Here is a 19045-nt window from a genome sequence, read left to right as displayed (position 1 = left end):
TGTCACGGCTACAGAATCGCATTTTCGAAAAAGCTCTCCTAAGATTTGAACCCAATTTGTCATATGGTATTGCCAGAGCGTTACAGAATTCCCCTCCTGGTTGTAAATTTCAAGACCTTTCCAAAAAATCCAAATTTAACCAAATCGGTTGAAAAACAGGCTCTCTAGACTGGTTATAATTTGACTTTCAAAAATTCAAAATGGCGATTTTTTTGGTCATATATTTAGATGAAATGTTCATCAGAACTACCACCAAAAGGGCAGGGGGGGAGGAAAAAACGTCTAGAGATAATGTTTTTTATTGGGAGTCACCGAAGATCAGAAATCGATATTTTTTACCATTTAAGTTGAAAAATAAGCGAATTATATGTACACTGCTATCTCTTTGACTTTGAGGTAAAAATAGGATTTTTGCCTTTCTTAATTTGTACTTTTAAACTCCAAAAAGACTCACTTAAAAATATGTAGCGCATAAAATTTTCCGGTAAAGGATTACATAAAGGAAATTTATCCTTAACTCTCAGAGTGTTAGATAATTTGGCCTGATCTTTAACACTACACATTTTACGAGATGAATATTATCAAAGATCAGTTTGAGTCTATTTGGGGGTTTCAGCATTGATGCCTTCTTTAGAAGACCACAATTAATATTTTTGATTTTCTTCACAGATTCACGCACGAGGCCTCAAGTTTGGCATTTACCAAGATTTTGGTAACTACACCTGTGCCGGGTATCCTGGCATTTTGGGCTACCTGGGTCAAGATGCTCAACAATTTGCTGATTGGGAAGTGGACTACGTTAAACTTGACGGTTGCTACTCCTTGCCAACAGACATGGATCATGGATACCCAGAATTTGGACGCTATTTGAATGCCACTGGCCGTGCAATGGTGTATTCCTGTAGTTGGCCAGTGTATCAGATTTACGCCGGAATCGCGCCTAACTTTTCTGCCATCATCGAGCATTGCAACTTATGGCGCAACTACGACGACATCCAAGACTCATGGGCCTCACTCGAAACAATCATCGACTACTACGGCAACAACCAAGACGCAATCGTACCCAATGCCGGTCCAGGGCACTGGAATGATCCAGATATGCTTATCATTGGAAACTTTGGTCTCAGTTACGAACAGTCAAAGACACAATTTGCCCTTTGGGCCATCATGGCAGCACCCCTGCTCATGTCTGTGGATCTGAGAACCATCCGACCCGAATTCAAAGCTATCCTACAGAACCGCAAGATCATTGCTGTCGATCAAGATCCTCTTGGCATCCAGGGACGTCGAATCTACAAGCACAAAGGCATCGAGATCTGGTCTAGACCCATCACACCCATCTACCATACGTACTACTCCTATGCTGTGGCATTCGTCAACCGACGAACTGACGGAACACCTTCCGATGTTGCCGTCACTCTCAGGGAATTAGGACTCGTTTCGCCATCTGGCTACAGAGTCGAGGTAAGACATTTACCTTCACTGGGAGAAATCCGAAAAAGTTAAAATAACATTCCGGAAATGTTAATTTTACCCTGCAGTATTGATCCGAAATTGGTGTAAATATTAGCCTTTTAGGTGTATTATTGGATAAAGTTACCCTTTTTTCATGTTGATTTTACCCTCAAAAGGTGTAAAATTAACATTAAAAAATGTTGATATATTTTACACATAAACAGTGTTAGTTATCAGGAAAAAAAGTTAATCGCACCCTCTTTTTTTCTCAGCACTGAGAAAAAACGGGGGTGCGATAAACTTTTTTTCGTCATAACTTTAACACTTTTTAGGTGTAAAAATATATCAACATTTTTTAATGTTAATTTTACACCTTTTTAAGGGTAAAATTAACATGAAAAAGGGTAACTTTAACCCCCAATACACATAAAAAGCGTAATATTTACACCGATTTCGGATCAATACTGCAGGGTAAAATTAACATTTTCGAAATGTTAATTTAACTTTTTCGTATTTCTCTCAGTGAGTATTTCGGCTTTTTATGAGTATCTGATATTTAATGAAATCTCACTCTTTCAGGACTTGTACGAGGAGGTTGACTATGGAGTACTCAGCCCACAGACAAAGATTAAAGTCAAAGTCAATCCATCAGGAGTTGTAATCCTGAGGGCTGACGTTCAACCCGATCGCTACTCACGGACACCCTATACACCCCTAAATTACTTTAGAGGATGATTCCAATGATAGGACTCCCCCACCAGATACCCCCGACATTTGACAACCTCTCTGCTCTAAATGAGTACCTTCCTTTCTTGAGAGCCTTACTAGAAGAAATCTAAGAACTGACTGCAAACACATTGACCGTCGAAATTGTAAGATTGCAGACAAAGTTCTGCAGTGACAATTGATAAGGTTTATCAAATGTAATACTTGAAAAAATAAAAGGATCAACCAGGAAAGGATACCGAAAGGATCGTAAACCAAAAGAAAACATTTTATCGAAGAGTTTAGATGAAAATAATGCTTCTCTGAGGGTTCATTTTAACAATCCAAAAGAAATAAATTTAGAGAGTTCAAATTTTGACACTTTTGCAATATAAGCATATACTTCGGGAGAGCAACACAAAAGGAAAAGATAAATAGGAAAATCGGGAAAATCAAACAAATAAAAGCAAGGAAATAATTTTCAATTTTATCTTATAATTCACGGGAGAAAACTTCAAAGAAGTAGCTATATAAAGTTGATGTGGAGAAACGGTTTTAAAGGAGTATTTTAAAGTTATCCTTTCAAATAGTTTATTTGGTCTTCAGAATGTATTATAAAAAGACCAAAAGAACCTTTTATTTTTTCAATTGAGTTTATTTTCATCAAAAATTACAGAAAAATCTAAAGGTAAAATGAAAATGAACTCCATTTTGCAAACATTACAAACTCTTCTCTTTAGAGAAGTTTCTTTGTGAATTTTAAAGCCGTTGATAATATTTTTTGGGTAGTTTTTTTTCTTTAGGTAGATTAAAAAAATTGAAATTATGTTACTGTCTGCGACTTTAGCAAAAATTATTATTGGCAAAATTGGGTTAAGTAGAAGACGTACTGAATTGTCAGTGAATTAGCGAAGTTTCATCTAAACGATATAATTCAGTCGAGATAGTAATGCTTGATAGATGAAAAAAAACAGAGCTCTTGCTCTATAAATCAATGGTCCAGATTTCGAGGCTCAAGAGTTTCGAAATATTTTTATTAACAAATTGATCTCAAATTTCTCCAGTGAAATAATTTAAATTTTCAGTTAAGCTGTATACTTCAGCCGAGATAATAATTCACCGGTCACAAGAGAAAAAATCAAAATGCAAGACGGCTTTTAACTAAGAAAACAAGCTGACAAACCTGACAAAGATTATAATAAACAGGAAGGGGAAACCAGTATGCATCTATCTCAATCTTTATCTTAATTCCAAGCCTATTTAAAACAATTCTGAGCTAAAGTTGGTTTTAAAACTTCACAGAGAAACTCCAAAAAGTCAATGTGTTTGCATTTCACTCTTCACAATGTTAATACAAAGAATTTTTGAGACACCAAGAGATATAATGCTCCTCAATTGAGTAAATATTTTGCAATTTTCTATTTTTCTACCGCAATAAGAAAATCCCAAGGATAATTTTTGTCTCTGTCTAGTTAATACAAAATATTCCTATATAAATTACACACAATTGTCTTATATATACTTTTTTTTAAATTAATTATTATAAATTAAAAAAATGTGAGACGAAATTTAAGGAAGAGAAATAAAATAGCATAAGTTTATTAAGCATTTCATGTGCCAGCTGTGTCAAGTACAAGGTGTGATGCAATTGTTACCCTTGAATTTAATTTAATAAATCTCAAAGAAAATGAAAATGATAAGAGAAAAAAAATTAAGCAGAAATTCAAATTCAATATAAACTATATTATATTTACTTCTTTTTGCATTCTAAGTGAAAATAAATTTTGTTTTTGTAAGTTATAAGAAACACATTTAAATGTAAACAGCAGTGAATATAATTTACTATAAAATTAATTATTAAAAAGGAGAAAAACTGTAAGAGAGTAAATCTCAAAATTATATTGTAGTGATGGCTAAAAGTGAATAATGAGAATATAGAGATCTATATTTAAATTAAAAGAACAAAAACAACTTATTCAATTACCCCCCTTCACAATTATCTTTTCAAAAAGGCAAGAACTTTGAACCTTTGGCAAAACCCCAGCAGAGCTCAACGCATTCCCATTTCAGCATAATAGATCGCAAGTGCGATCTTTGATCATCTCGATCAGCTGTAGTTGTGATTAACTTGCCACGTGGTCTTGGCATAGTTTTTCCTACCCATGCGCAACATGCCTATGCCAAGATACCACATGAATAAACTTTGCATCACCCATCAACACTATTTTATTTGCTCGAATTCAAGAGCAATAGCTACAGCATACATCGTCAACTTTTCAGAATTTTAAAGATCTAAAGTTTCTAGAAAATAAAACGTAGGGCAATTTTCCTTAACAACGTTGTTGGATCTACAGACCAAATATTTGGAGATAACTACTTGGCAATTTCAGGGACTCCCCCCTACTTAGGATCGTTCAAAGATTTCTAGGATGATATCAACGACACGAATATTTTCTAAGTGCATTTTATTTGTATCTGCATTCATTGTAAGCTACGAATCAAGTTAAGTTGCTTGCAACAAACGTATATACAAAGTATATTATACTTAAAACAGTTTCATTTTGAAGAGACAAACCAAGTCTAATGACTTCTACTACAGTCCTGTAGAATTCTTTAAGTAATGCGTTATAGATCCAAAATCCTTATAATCTGTTTATAGCGCTCTTGGTTTCGTCTCTGTGACTACTAAAACTAAAATGGCGCATTCTTAATGGGTATAATAGCTTCTACAGATATTTCAACACATTATTGAGATTATAAGTCTTTTAAAGGTGCATTAAAAGACTTGTCAATCTTGGTTCTTCTATAAGGCAGCTGTTTTACTTTTTGGGAAAGTATCAGCGGCAGTGACGCACACTGACTGAGAGAAATCCCAAAAAGTTAAAATAACATTCCGGAAATGTTTATTTTACCCTGCAGTATTGATCCAAAATCGGTGTAAATATTACCCTTTAAAAAAATTACCCTTTTTCATGTTAATTTTACCCTTAAAAAGGTGTAAAATTAACATTAAAAAATGTTGATATATTTTTACACCTAAAAAGTCTTAGTTATGAGAAAAAAAAGTTAATCGCACCCTCTTTTTTTCTCAGTGCAGGATATACTAATGCAGAATATGAAAATAATTGAACACAGATTTGACCTATCTTTTTAAATTTCTCATGAACCGACGTTTCTGCGTCTTCCTCTTGTCTAAAGCCTACGAAACATATCGATACAAAAAAAGGATATTTTAGTGGATTTTCATACTAAAAACCTTCTCCTGAGAAAAGTAGAAAAACTCCTCCAAAACGTCGGATTATGAGAAAAAAGTACGTCATGTGACAGGAGAAGAAAACTAAGATCAAAGCCATGTTTATTTAATTCTGTACATCGAACCCATTGAATGAAAATCTTATTATTGATGCAGAATATCGGGCGGAAATGCCCAGCAGGGTTTGATTCATTCTACTCGGCTAACTCAAGATAAGATTTTACTAGAGCAATGCCATAATTAAAAGCATTGTCTATGCTCTTAAATAAGAGCTTTGTCCAAGTGTATAAAATAAGCCCTTAATAAGTGCTTAATTAAGGTACTTTTTAGATATCAGTGGTAACATCTGGTACATTTTGGGTAATACCTGGTGGCGAAAACTGGAATTCAGAATGCAATGGACACATGTTAACGCATGTGATAAAAAGAGCTGGACCAAGATGACATGTCAGAAAAAACTAACCTATAAATGTGATTAAATGTGTATTTCATTTGGAAAATTTTGATTTGACAAGTTTAGTTGTAAATTACCGAGGAAATTCCTAAATGCACATAAATCCTCTTTCCAGTCTCTCTACTAAAGCATAAAGCAGGAGTGTGAATGTGAAGTGCTCCAAAGAATATTAAACTCTGATAATCCTTCCTTTTAGCATCATAAACTTGTGTTCTGTGTCCAAGAGTCTAACTTTACCAATTTTTTAATAATCCATTAAGTATTGTCTTTATGATTTTCTTATTTCAGATAGACGGAGATGAAAAAATATACAAAAAAATAAAATTAATAAAAAAAGGGAATTAAAAAAGTTTCATAGCCGTAAAGTTTACCATTTTAAAAAGAACTTATTTAAAAAACCCTAATTAAGTACTTTATAAAAATACTTTTCATGTCCTTAACATAAACTACTTAAATAAGGACTTTTACAAAGGTCTTAATTAAGTACTTAGTATTAAGGCTGATGCAAATCGCTAACATTTGTCTCTATTGAATATATTTTTTTTAAGTTAGTTGGGTGTTCTACAACTCTTTAAAATTAAGTAATTAAGTTAAGAACTTTTTTAATATTTAAAGTATCTATATAATGTATTATGCGAATGATCGAAAGAGCTATAAAACTTGTAGAGAAACCAATGACAAGGCTTCTCCTCAAAACATTTAATTTAACTTCATTTCTAGAGGACATATTTAGGAAATCTAGCGTCAAAAAAATTTCCGAGGTAAACTACTTAAAAGGAGGACACTCTCATTGCGTATACATGTTTCTCGCATGAAGTATAGGGATAAATGTAAAATTCATAAAGAAAAGCTCTCAATCCATAAGAAGCAGTGTGCGTCATTTCCTAAGCAAGATGTCTCTAAAATTGAGCTAGAAACAGTATTTTATACTTTTCGCGGTATTTCTTTGTTACAAAAATATAAAATGTTTGCTTGTAACATTTCAAACAATTCTTTGTCTTGCACAATTGATCAATAAATCTGCATATACAGGGAATAGAGAAATTATTTATTTAAATATTTTTTTGTTTCACAGATTGTTCATGTGGAAATTTCGAATAAACAAACTTATGGCTGCGATTCTGTCCTTTCGAATGTTTTCGCAAGTTTTAAGAATAAAAAGGAACTAGAAGATGCATTTCATAAGTGATTGAGACAGATTTGGATTCAATTGAAAGGTCTTTGAATCCCGTCCAAATTTTAACCGCTTCCAAGTAGTTTCTGAGCTGATAAGTCTTCAATGAAGCGATAAATTAATTGTTTACCTGAAATTCAGTTGTACTTACATCAATCTTATTTTGGGCTAAATTCAAAACGATCCTCAATCGCTAAACGTAAACAAAAAAGAATAAAACTTCAAATTCATTCGGTCCAGCCTCCAGCAATTTGCAAAGTCTATGCAATTTTTATTATAATGTCACACGCGTGAAAGAAAAATATTTTTCGTCACTTCCAAACAGAAATTCTTGAAAAGGAAAGAGACCCCAACAACAAATGCAGTTGGACAGGAAGTGAATCAGAGTTATCGAGGTTGCAATTGAAAGCAAATAAAAATGCATTTTTAGCATCGGCCACTTCATTGAGTATTAATGGGCATTCACGAAATCACCATCGAACCAATTTAGCACCTGTTCAAGACCCAACATTGGCAGAAAAGTGCGTGAAAGTGTTGCTACTTGAAACAACAAGCCAACACTTACATTTATAGATAAAAATGTCTCTAAAAATAGAAAATACCACAACAACAGCATTTTGAGCTAAGGAACGTCGCGTTGAAAACTATATGGTGTTAAATTCAAATGACAATAAAATCTCTTATCGCGCTTTTTCGAGTGTTTCTAGGGAGCAAACGTTATTGTTTGTCGACAATTTTGTGGCTTCCATAGAAAAGACTTCAAAGAAGAAGATAGGATGGCTATTTGTCCGCTGTATTTGAGATTTGTTTTTTTTTTTACTAAAGAAATTGTTAATCGAAGAATTGATATCACAAAGCAAGTGAAAGAAATGACTTTTGAATTAAAAACTGCTTTGAATTGTTGACAAACATATCTGAATTTGATTCCGACAAAGAGATTGTTTATTTTTTATTCAAAACAAAATTATAAATTACAAATGTGAAAAGTCATGGCTTAAAGATAGTCAGTTTGTCTAATAAAATTAAACTTGAAAGCATCTGTGGAGGAAATTTGTTGATTTTAAATTTATTCTCAAAATTCTACAAAAAAAAAGAACATCCTATCACAAACCTTTAACCAACAATTCGTTTTTGCTCTTTAGATTAGATGAAATAATGTACAAAGGAAAAAATATTTCGTAAAGTTGTTCGTAAAAGTTTGTAAATTCCTACTGGGGGCTTACCAAATGCTCGTAAATCACAGAACTCATTTTATACCCATTTTACAAACATTTACGAACAAATGACAACATTTTACGTATATTTTTTGTGTACTTACGAACATTTACGAACAAATGTTTGTAAAAGTACAAAAAATGTTCGTCAAGTGATCATATATGAACTATATATGTTTGTGAAAAAAGTACAAACTTTTTAGTGGGTTATACGATTTACGAGCATTTCGTAAGTCTCCAGTAGGAATTTACAAACATTTACGAACAATTTTAGGGACAAATGAACACATCTTCGACAGGGAACCCCTATTGACTTTTTTGTCAAAATGTTGAAATTTATTTTATATGGCGTTTTTTTGCATTAATTTACGTTTTTCGATAAGGATAAGTGTTCAAATTTCGTATTCCAAACGAGGGTGTCAATAGGGCCTAACACGAGTTCTTAAAGTGTTAATAGGTTTTCCTTTCACCCTATAAAATATATTTTTCTGTGTATTTTTTGTCTGAGTTTTAACTTAATGACTGAAAATTTCGAATTCTAATAAATTATTATGAAATATAACAGCAAGGAAAATATTTTTTTTTTAAAAATCATTGAGGAAAATTATATGAAAGATCAGTTGGGTAAGTTGGAATAACATAACCTAAAAATACATTGTTTTATCCTCAAAATCTTTCCAACAATCAATAACACTATGCAACAAGGTTTTGCTAACGGAGATCTTACATGGTACGTTTGATAGAGTCAAGTCCCCTGATTAAGAATCTGACCTTTTTTTGGCTCCATCACGTGACAATGTTTTTTTGTTAATACTTTTATGTTTTTATTTCTGTTTTGCCTGACATTATCCTTTATATCCCAGGTTCTAGTGAACAGAACTTATAAAGTGTGGGCCCGTTAGAAAGCTCATTAGCTGTGCTTCAATTTTGAAACATTGTCGCGTGATGGAGCAAAGGAATCCTGAAAGAGGTGAAATTTGAAATTCCGAAATTCGGAAGTACTGATCTTCTTAAGTTCCGGAATGCTGAATTATAAAAAAAACCTAAGAGATTTTGGAAAACCTAATTGAATTTGATACGTCGAGGATGAGAAACCTTAAATTCAGAATTGTTTCAGAACCTTGAAGTAGACTATTGAAGAGTTTCCAAGATGGAGGTAGAAACACTTCAATTTCATACGGGGAAGCCTTTCAAAGTCGTGAAGTGAATAAAAGTATTCCGTACATATAAAATGTATTTTACTGCTCGAACGCCAGAGAGAAAGCAATATCATATAATCTCTCGATATTTTTGTTCCTCAAAATTTCCACATTTCATCCCCCGGAGACCACTTTTATCAACAAATCTTCGCGTTTCAGACGACTACGTCTGAAATGCGTTTGTCTGTCCGTCCGGCTTTTGCCAGCTCTAGACGCCAAACGGTAAGAGATAGAAACTTGGGACCTTCGAGGAGACCCCCATAAGTCGATCCAAGGATCGTTAACATGGCCCTAATTTTTCCCCCACCCTCTCCTTCCCCTCTAAAACCATGTTTTTTTAGAGATTACCCAAGCGGAAATTTCGTTCTGAGACGAAAATATCGTTGAATTCTTCCTAATAAGCGTTTGAAGGTCAAAGCTTAAAAAGGCTCTAGAGAACGCATTTCTCAATTAAATGGTGTCATTTTTGGGCTCGTTGGAAAGGTCTTGGAATTTCGGATAAAACTAAACCGATTCCAATCAGTTCTAAACCGGTAATTTACCGGTTGTGAACCAGTAATGAACCCGTTCTCAACCGAAAATTCATTTTATCCGAAATTTAATTTTATTATTCCTAAACTATTTTGGGGGATCTTACGAAAGTACCGTTGAATTCTTCCTAATAACGGTCTCTCAAGGTCAAATCTTAAAAGGGCTCTAGATAACGTATTTCGCAATTGAATGGTGTCATATTTGGGCTCGTTGGGAAGGTCTTGGAATTTCCGAGAAAACTTAATCGTTTCCAATCAGTTCTAAACCGGTATCTACCGGTTCTGAACCAGTAATGAACCCGTTCTCAACCGAAAACTCATTTCATCCGAAATTGAATTATATTATTCCTAAGCTATTTTAGGCGATCTTTTGAGTGAGTCAATCTGTTCTATAAATCGGTTATGAACCGGTAAGCGGTAAATGATGCGAAAGTACTTTTGTGGTATAGCGTCTAAGCCACAAGTTCCTACGTTCCACAAAGCTGGGACGATTTTCCACCCCTTCTTTTAATTGATTCTAAACCAATCATGAGATGTTTTTATTTTTCAGTAGGTACTGCTCCAGATTCTTAAAATTTTCTCCTTGAATATTGTGAAAGAAATCTCCTCTGGAATATTGTGATAATTGAAAATCACTTTGCACTCCCATAATTTTTATCGATAATTGCCTTGCTCAATTTAAAAATAAATTCGCACATTTTTTATCTATGAAGCTTTACTTGCCGGTATCAACAAAACAATTTTTAGAATCATCATGACACGATAATTAATAGCTGATATGCATGAATGAGTCTTTTTAGCGAATCTGCTATTTTTTTTCTTTTCCTCTCTTTTAGAGCTTCAATTTTTTTGGGGATCACCTCTAATAACCTTGATGCTTAGCATAAACAAAATTTCCCTCTCTTTTGCATTTCATTATATACCCAATTTTATTCTTTCCTACCCATCCAAAATAGAATGTTTTTTTAGAGATTATATTTTTGCAAATTTCTGCAGAGGAGAAAAAAGTCACATTTGCTAACATCTTTTCTTTGTCTTCATCTCTTGTTTGGAGTTTTTTTTAATCATTTCTTCAGAGTCTTTTTTTTGTCTTGCTTTTTAATGAGTATTGGGATGTATTTGCCAAGAAACTTCGACTAATGGGTGTGATCTGTGACATCACACAACCTCAAATTCGAGCCTCCAACTGCTGTTATATCTTTAAATGCCAGACGGAAACACACAAATAAACACAATGTGATAAAATGTGGTAAGAGCATTTGAGAAGAAAAAAAAACGAAAAATAATAAAACCATCAAGAGAGTTTCTGCGAGAAGCGTGAAGTTAATAAGAAAAATTATAAATATTGCTGTTTGTCAATTCGTTTTATATTCATTGAAGTATCAACAACTTTGAGCGATAAGAGGATGTGGCACAAGACAATTTCTCATTCACCGTCGTCGTCTCTATTTCACACTTTTGATAATAAAATTGAGCAATGACCGGAATTGCTTTCCATCTTCAATTCTATGTACAGAGGGTACAGAGATGTTGACTGAAGATGGAAATTTTGAATATTAAATCATATCCAAGCGGAAAAACCCCCAATACAATAAACTCCTGTGATTGTGGCTTTTTCCAAACGTCTTTGTTCAATAAAATTTTGAATTTCAAAATATGATAATTGAGAGTCAATTTAAATTATCATTTTCACCACAATACACTCACAATTCTTTCACTTCAAGTTCAGGAAAGAACAAAAATATAAATTCAAATGAAATTGTCCTCCATATGACCCATCCATCGACTGGTTTGTTTGACCAACAAAAATATTTAACTGCAATAGGGAAAGGCTTTCAGGCTTCGTACATCTTCTGGCTTCGAAAACTTCATTCATATTCCCTTAATTTTCTCTGGAAATGTGTGACTTAAGACTAACTAGGGTAAGTGTATCAAATTCCGGCCAGTTTGTAATTTCGGCCACATATTTTATTTCTCAAATTTCCATGAATGAACTAAGAGTTTTAGCTTATTCTAGGGCAAGCCTGAGCTAAAAGAAAAGCCGAAGTGAATTTGGTGGTGCCTGTTGGCACTATTCGAAATGCCGCGAAAATTCACGTAGAGAAAATGATAGATTTTTTTAATGTGAAAATTGTTTAGTTCCTTAGACTTAAGTCATTTTCACAAGAAAATCCTTTTAATAGTTTAGTTGAATACAGTTATTTGGGTTAATTGTGAATAATTGTCGATATTACAACAAAAACATTGGGATGAAATTTTTTAGCTGGAAGACTTATATTCTTTTGAGCTGTCCCAAAATTGAGGATAAGTTTGAGAAAAACCCTTTTGTACAACACTATTTTGGGTTAATAAAGAATGCAAAAGTACATATTACAAGAAGGGACACGACCTGCTAATAACGATAAAATCGAGAAGAAAATATTTTGTTGAATTTCAGAGACTTTTTGCAACCGCAGCGCCGCCAGACGTTTGTAAAGTGAGTTATTTGTGTCTCTATTTCTCTCTCACAGTTGAATTGCGCGCGATTTAAGAACTTTCCATTTGAAGTGATATTTGCATTTAATTTCTTTGTATTTCTGCAAGTTTCAAGTAAAAGGGTGTGTAGTGAACAGCTATCCGTCTTCTGACAAAGATATCAAGAAGACAATTTCTTTTTATGTGAGTTTTTCTTTATACTATGTCCTTTTGGCGCAAATATATTCATCATGGCACCGTAAATAAGCGGGATTAGTGTTACCAGAATGGCTATCTGTAATTTCCATTAAAATTATCAACACAAAATTTCCGATATTACACGATTTTTAACGAGCACAGGTCTGTTCTAGAGATTATACAGTGCAAAAAAATAACAAAAAAATGTCTCTTCAACGATCAAGATGATCTGAAAAAGACACTAAAAGAATTTCGGAAAGGCAAGGAACTATGAGAATAAAGGTAGCCGAAATAGGCCACCAATGCTATGTTTACATTTTTATTCATTTTAAAATGTATTTGAGAATGATTTTTAGAGAAAATAAAGACGATAAACAGTCTACAAAGTTCCAAATAGCACTCATTATAAAAAAAAGTAACAAAAATATTCAATTTGTATTAAAAATATCACATTTCAAATTTGAGACTTTGGTGCTTGCTTGCAACTATGCCGAAATTTGGCACACTTACCCCATATTAACATACATTGCCATAGGTCATATTCATTAAAGGAATACGGGAAAAATATGAAGTGTTCGAAGCCAACTAAAATATGTACGAAGCTTCAAAACCCTCCCCTAATTATAATTCCTTTAAATTTATTAGCTTGTAGTTCATTTATTTAACAAACTTAAAAGCAGTTTTGAATTAATTGCCACACTCTGCCAGCTCTATCTCGCATTGCTAAACGCAAACAACAGATAAGGAAAATTAAAGACAAAAATATACTTTATCAAATTCAACGTGACAATTATTCGTTTTTCGCACCTGACAGAGATACCGATCACGTTAACCAATCCATATTTCAGATAATTACAACAATTTATTCTCAAACTTCCTCCCTCAACAACCGGTAATGCCAATCAATAATCAAATTGATATAAAGAGAAAAGCAATTTAAATAGCGGTATTTTGAAAATGTCTTGGGGAAAAACCTTCTCATGTCAACAAAGAAATTTGCTTCTTATTCTTCACCTCTCACTTTGTAAATTTTCTCCCTTGACACATGACAAACAAAAGTCCCAACTAGCAGCCGCATTTGCAGCCTTGAGGCACAAGACATTATATCGCCATAATTATTTATTCATGGACAATTGGACTGCATAATAAGAATACGATGAATTTTTTTTTGTAAATGCCTCAAAGAGCTCTTTGGATCAATTCCGGTTCCTCAAACTCCTCTCAATACTAAAGCTTACGCAAGTTCTCTATTTGGCTATCAATGGCAAAGTTCAACACAAAGATCGGGAAAACCATCTTTGCTGTATCACTAAGCTATAGAGTATAGAGCTAGACACTTGAAGTTGATTACAGTCAATACCGGAAGAATAGTAACGATAGAAAGAAATTATCGTTATAAATCTTGAGTTATGGTGCTATATTTCAAAGAAAAATGAAAAGGGGATATCTTTCTCCTCAACGTTTTTTTTAGTAGAGAAAAGTGCCCATGCTTCGTACGATCCCAAGCTTCGTAATTTCTATTTTTTTCACTAGTTTCAAAAAAAAAACGGGTGCGATAAGTCACATTTTTTGAGTAACATGGAAAAAATTTAGTCATTACCAAGCTTGGGATCGTACGAACTATGGGCACTTTCCCCTACATGACTGTTCTCGTGTGCTCCTACGGGATCGATTTTTCTTTGAATTGATTACTGTACCTCTCACGACCCATTGGAGATCTCAGTGGCGCAATAGGCAAGACCGTTAGGTCTTGGGCGGTGAGATCTCTTGCTCGGCTCTCACAGTAGTGAGTTCGAGTCCCGGCCGGTGCAAAGCAACAGAATATCAGAAAAATACATTTTCACTGTGACAAAACGTAATAAAATGCACTGTCTCTGCCCCAGAAAACTTCAGGAGCACGGCAGGAAGCACTCTTTCCGTACAGAAGTAAATCTTGAAAAATTTGAAAATCTATTTGAAGATCCAAAAAAGAGACTTTCTTACTTTTTGATAATTCCGCAAGGTGGCTGATGTACATTCTGTTCGAATTTCGAAGTGCTCAAGTGTCAAAATGTGACGGTCTTCACATTGTTGTGAGGAAAAAAAACAGAACAACGACGTTTACTGTTCTTGCCCCAGTATTTAAAATCACTCCATAATCACTGAGTAACTCTTTTGCCAGTTTTTTAGTGTGATACAGTAGACTCTCGCTTATCCGTGGAACGGGACCGAAATGTCACACGGATTTTGAGAGTGATACACATCAAATTGTTTGAAATCTAACGATTTTTTTGTTTACATTGCAAATTTATGGAGTGAATTCTGATCTGACTGAATCCGACATTCTCTCTAAACATGCGTACTGTCCAAAAAAGTTACAATGAGAAAGAATTAACAGTAGATAGAGCACATTTGCTTTAACAAAAAAACCCAAAACGGGGAAAATATGTCAACAAAATTTTTAAAATTCAACTGTCTCACGGATTTTTTTATGTCACCCGGAAAAAGAGTCCACGGATAAGCGAGAGTCTACTGTATTTGATAAATGTTCCCCACCTTGTTCGAAAAATTAGTATGAAAATTCGAAATTGAGTTTGAATTCTTCAAACTTCAGGAACTTTTTGTGCAAATAGAGTTCCATTTGCCTTTTATCCAAGACACTATTGGAGAATCAAAATCTACTTCTGTTTGGGCTCATTCACTACAGAAAAGGCGTTCCTGGGCAATATACGATCAGTAAATTCCTCCAACACGAGGCACATTGTAATGATTGCATTGTAATAGAAAATAAAATATCTCGACACGATTAATAATAATAACGAACGACCCAATGGCGGTATGGGAACATGAAGGCAAACAGTCGTGCCAGCAATTAATAAATAGAAAAGTCGATAATGCAGATGCACATGAAAACAGTCATATACTAAAAAAAATGTTCGCGTGATAAATTCACTGATCTGAGATTGTCTTATCTAAGTGTTTCAAAAGACCCTTAACAAAAATTATCATGTAATTCTGGGATACTGTGACTGTTTCACATGACACTTTGTATCGAAAGGTCATGATATACTCACAAAAGACGATCTAAAAACTATGAATTTATCACGTGACAAAGCCATGAATTTCAGAATTCACCCCCAGGAAAAAGATTTCCTCTTTTCATTCTCCATTCGACTAGCATCATTATTGATACTGAAAATTGTAATAATACACGAGCAAGAGAAATAAATTTACTAGAAAAGGTAATTTTGTACAGAAGTTGCTTATCAACGATAAGACGGCAGTGGACTTTCATCAATTCAATTTTTTCAAAGACATTAACACTTAAAGGTATACTTCGGGCAGGGGGGGGGGGGCATTAGCTCTGAAAAATGCAACCTGTTTTAGTGTAAATTTTTTCCTGTTTTCGTACACATTTCAGGAGATATCTCCAAAACTACGTAGGTTGCCAATTTGGGATTTTCGGTTGCCTCTTCGTTATTAAATTGGCTTTTATTTTGTATTTGAATTTTTTGCTAATTCATTCTAGAATGACAGATAACAGCTAATAATCTCAAAAGTTTTTTCGGCTCGCTAGAAACATATGGGAAGCATAAGAAACGTCATGCCCCTGACTTCGGGAGAGAAAGTTATAAGGATTTAAATAAATAGACACTCTGTCTAGACAAACTTTATTTAAACTTTATATAAAAAGATTTTTGTAACTAATAACTTCAGCACAGTACGATAAAACTTCGTCAAAATAGAGCATTTTGAATTTACCCGTGTCAAAACGTTTCATTTTGATGAAATTTTATCACAATGTGTGGAAAGCCCTAATACTAAAATTGTATTTGTGTTCCAAATGCAAATAAAATCGACTTGATATGCTTTGAAGGTTTAAAAATAAACACCAAATATTAAAATAGTGATTCAAAATAATTTTGACAAAAAAATTAAATTATTGAAAGGAAACTTTAAGGCAAAATATCTCTCTATTAAGCTTATCGATCAATTTTGCTTCAATATTTTAGCAGTTTTCCCGCATTACTTCCCAGTGTCTGCCCAGAAGCTTGAGGTAGTAATTTTTCGAAAATTTGTTATTACGCTGCTGATAAATTATGGAAAAGTTTGACGAAAAGGTTTTTTGATAGTATTTACTAGATTTTGTGTAACTAAAACTACTGTGACCTATTAACACAAATTTCAACGTTAAACCTTCTTAGGATTTTCTTGTTCGTCCACAAAAAGACAGCTGAGAAAATCATTCTGGTCAGGAATGCAGGGTAAAACAATTCTGTCAAAATGATTCATTTTGACACAATTGACGTGCACATATTCAAGCGATTTACTTCAAAATGATATATTTTGGTGAAAACCTCATGGAAATAGACTATTTTGAAACAATTGTCGTGCACAGGTTTAATCGTTTAAATTCAAAACGCTCCATTTTGAAGATAATTTCGTCAAAATGCGTCATTTTGACACAATTCTTGTTCACACATTTAAGCCATTTACTTCAAAGTGCTCTATTTTGATAAAAATTTCATCAAAAAGATCCATTTTGACACAATAGACGTACATATATTTAAGCGATTTACTTCAAAATGATATATTTTGGTGAAAGCTTCATGAAAATGGACTATTTTGAAACAATTTCCGTGCACACGTTTAAGCGATTTTATTCAAAATGCTCAATTTTGATGATAATTTTGACATAATTGATGAACACACATTTAAGCGATTTACTTTAAAATGCTCTATTTTGATAACAATTTCGTCAAAATGAGCCATTTTGACATCATTTACGTGCACTTATTCAAGCGATTTACTTCAAAATGCTCCATTTCGAAGAAAATTTCATCAAAATGCATCATTTTGACACAAATAACGTGCACATTTACAATCGCTTTACTTCAAAATGCTCCATTTCGCAGAAAATTTCGTCAAAATGCATCATTTTGACACAATTGACGTGTACATTTTGAATCGAGTTACTTCAAAAAGTTCCACTTTCATGAAAATTTCTCATAATGTGTGAAGACGTTTAAAGAACAAAGTTCTGATACGTAAATATAATTGTATACATTTTGTTGTGTAACTAAATCAAAGTAAATAGATAAGATTTAGATTCTTCTTCGAATTGCATGGATTTAACTAAACTAGAAACTTCTAGCTTTTAAACTAACAACAACGTAAGAAGAACAAACATCTCATTAACACTATTTGATTTATCGTCTCCAGACTTTTGCCGTCAACTGTAAATTTTGCTATTAATACATCAACAAATGGCATTTGCATTTCAGTTGTGCTGCAAAAAACAACAACAACGACTCCTTTTGCATCACAACAAGTCTAATTGTATTATGTCTCTGCATCTTATCATCTAAGAGCGAAAAGAAATAGTAAAGAAAAAAAAAACATTGAGCAAAGATTAGCTGATTAAAGTCCACGATATTTCTCTCAACTAATGCAAAAATATAGTGAAAATGAAGTAAAACTATCAAGGAATATTACAGTTGAATGTAATTAAAGCATCTATTGAAATAAACAAGAAGATACATTTTTTTTAATAAATGACTCTCTTTCCACAAAATGCGGGAGAATCATAAACACTCATTTACGTAGGAGATAAACATCTCCAAACGATTCACGTGTCAATTAGAAGAAATTTAACGTGATTATAGAGTAAAAGTCTCTTGCTACAATGTCTTGTAAAAATTAACTTACGACAAATGATAATTTTCCACTCCTATTGCAACAATTTCATAATGCTCAACACGTAAAGTTTTCTTCACTTTCTTCGACCTTCACTTTTATTAAAGAAAATGTCTCTCGTGAACAGAAAGTCTCTGAATTGGATAAAAGATTTTCTTGGCACAAATTCTAATTGTGATTCACCAAGAAATTTTCATAGAATTTTCCACAATTTTCACCCTCTTCAACTTCACAATCTTCAAGAGATACTGCTCGATGATCACTTTTATTTTCTTTTTTCAAATTTTAATAAAAAAAGACGTGCGTTATCACTGAATTGTCCCCAAAAACTGACTCACTTTGTCTTCAATGAGTGTCAAAAAATTTTGTAATCACGCGATTGGTGATAGTGATTCAATTTTGATAGTGGCCCCCACAAAGAAAAATCCCAAGACAAGAAGAAGAGAAAAGAAGATATTTGAAATATTTAGTGCCTTGTCGCACGATTAGATCGTCAATAAAAAGCAAACACATGCTCAGCGAAAGCATCTAAACAGAGCCAAGATGCTTCAGGGTTATACATCTTTTTTTGTTTATACTTTTATGCAAATGTGAGTTGAGTAAACTCAACTAAAAGGTCAATGCTATGTTTCAAAATTGTAAAATACTCATTTGTCGTAACAGGGACATAGCTGCACAAAAAAGCTCACTTTGGGATTTGTCTTTATTACTTTGCAAAAAGTATGACGTATTT

At 33.3% G+C, this 19045-nt stretch overlaps 2 protein-coding genes across 5 annotated transcripts in view; one reads left to right on the top strand and one right to left on the bottom strand.

Annotated features, from left to right (window-relative positions):
• LOC129808275 (alpha-N-acetylgalactosaminidase) overlaps positions 1-4128 on the top strand; it is a 62001-nt gene extending 57873 nt beyond the window's left edge. The window contains exons 4-5 of the mRNA XM_055858116.1: positions 670-1464; positions 2035-4128. Of these exons, the coding sequence (XP_055714091.1) occupies positions 670-1464; positions 2035-2190 (951 nt within the window). The 3' untranslated portion in view covers positions 2191-4128. The remainder of the gene's footprint in view (positions 1-669; positions 1465-2034) is intronic.
• The window catches only part of LOC129808274 (6-phosphofructo-2-kinase/fructose-2,6-bisphosphatase-like), a 114243-nt gene that overhangs the window by 82953 nt on the left and 12245 nt on the right, over positions 1-19045 (bottom strand). The window lies entirely within an intron of this gene.

The sequence above is a fragment of the Phlebotomus papatasi genome, chromosome 3 (assembly GCF_024763615.1).
Source record: "Phlebotomus papatasi isolate M1 chromosome 3, Ppap_2.1, whole genome shotgun sequence".
NCBI lineage: Eukaryota > Metazoa > Arthropoda > Insecta > Diptera > Psychodidae > Phlebotomus > Phlebotomus papatasi.
The sequence above is the reverse complement of the archived record's forward strand: the minus strand, read 5'-3'. Positions and strand labels throughout refer to the sequence as shown.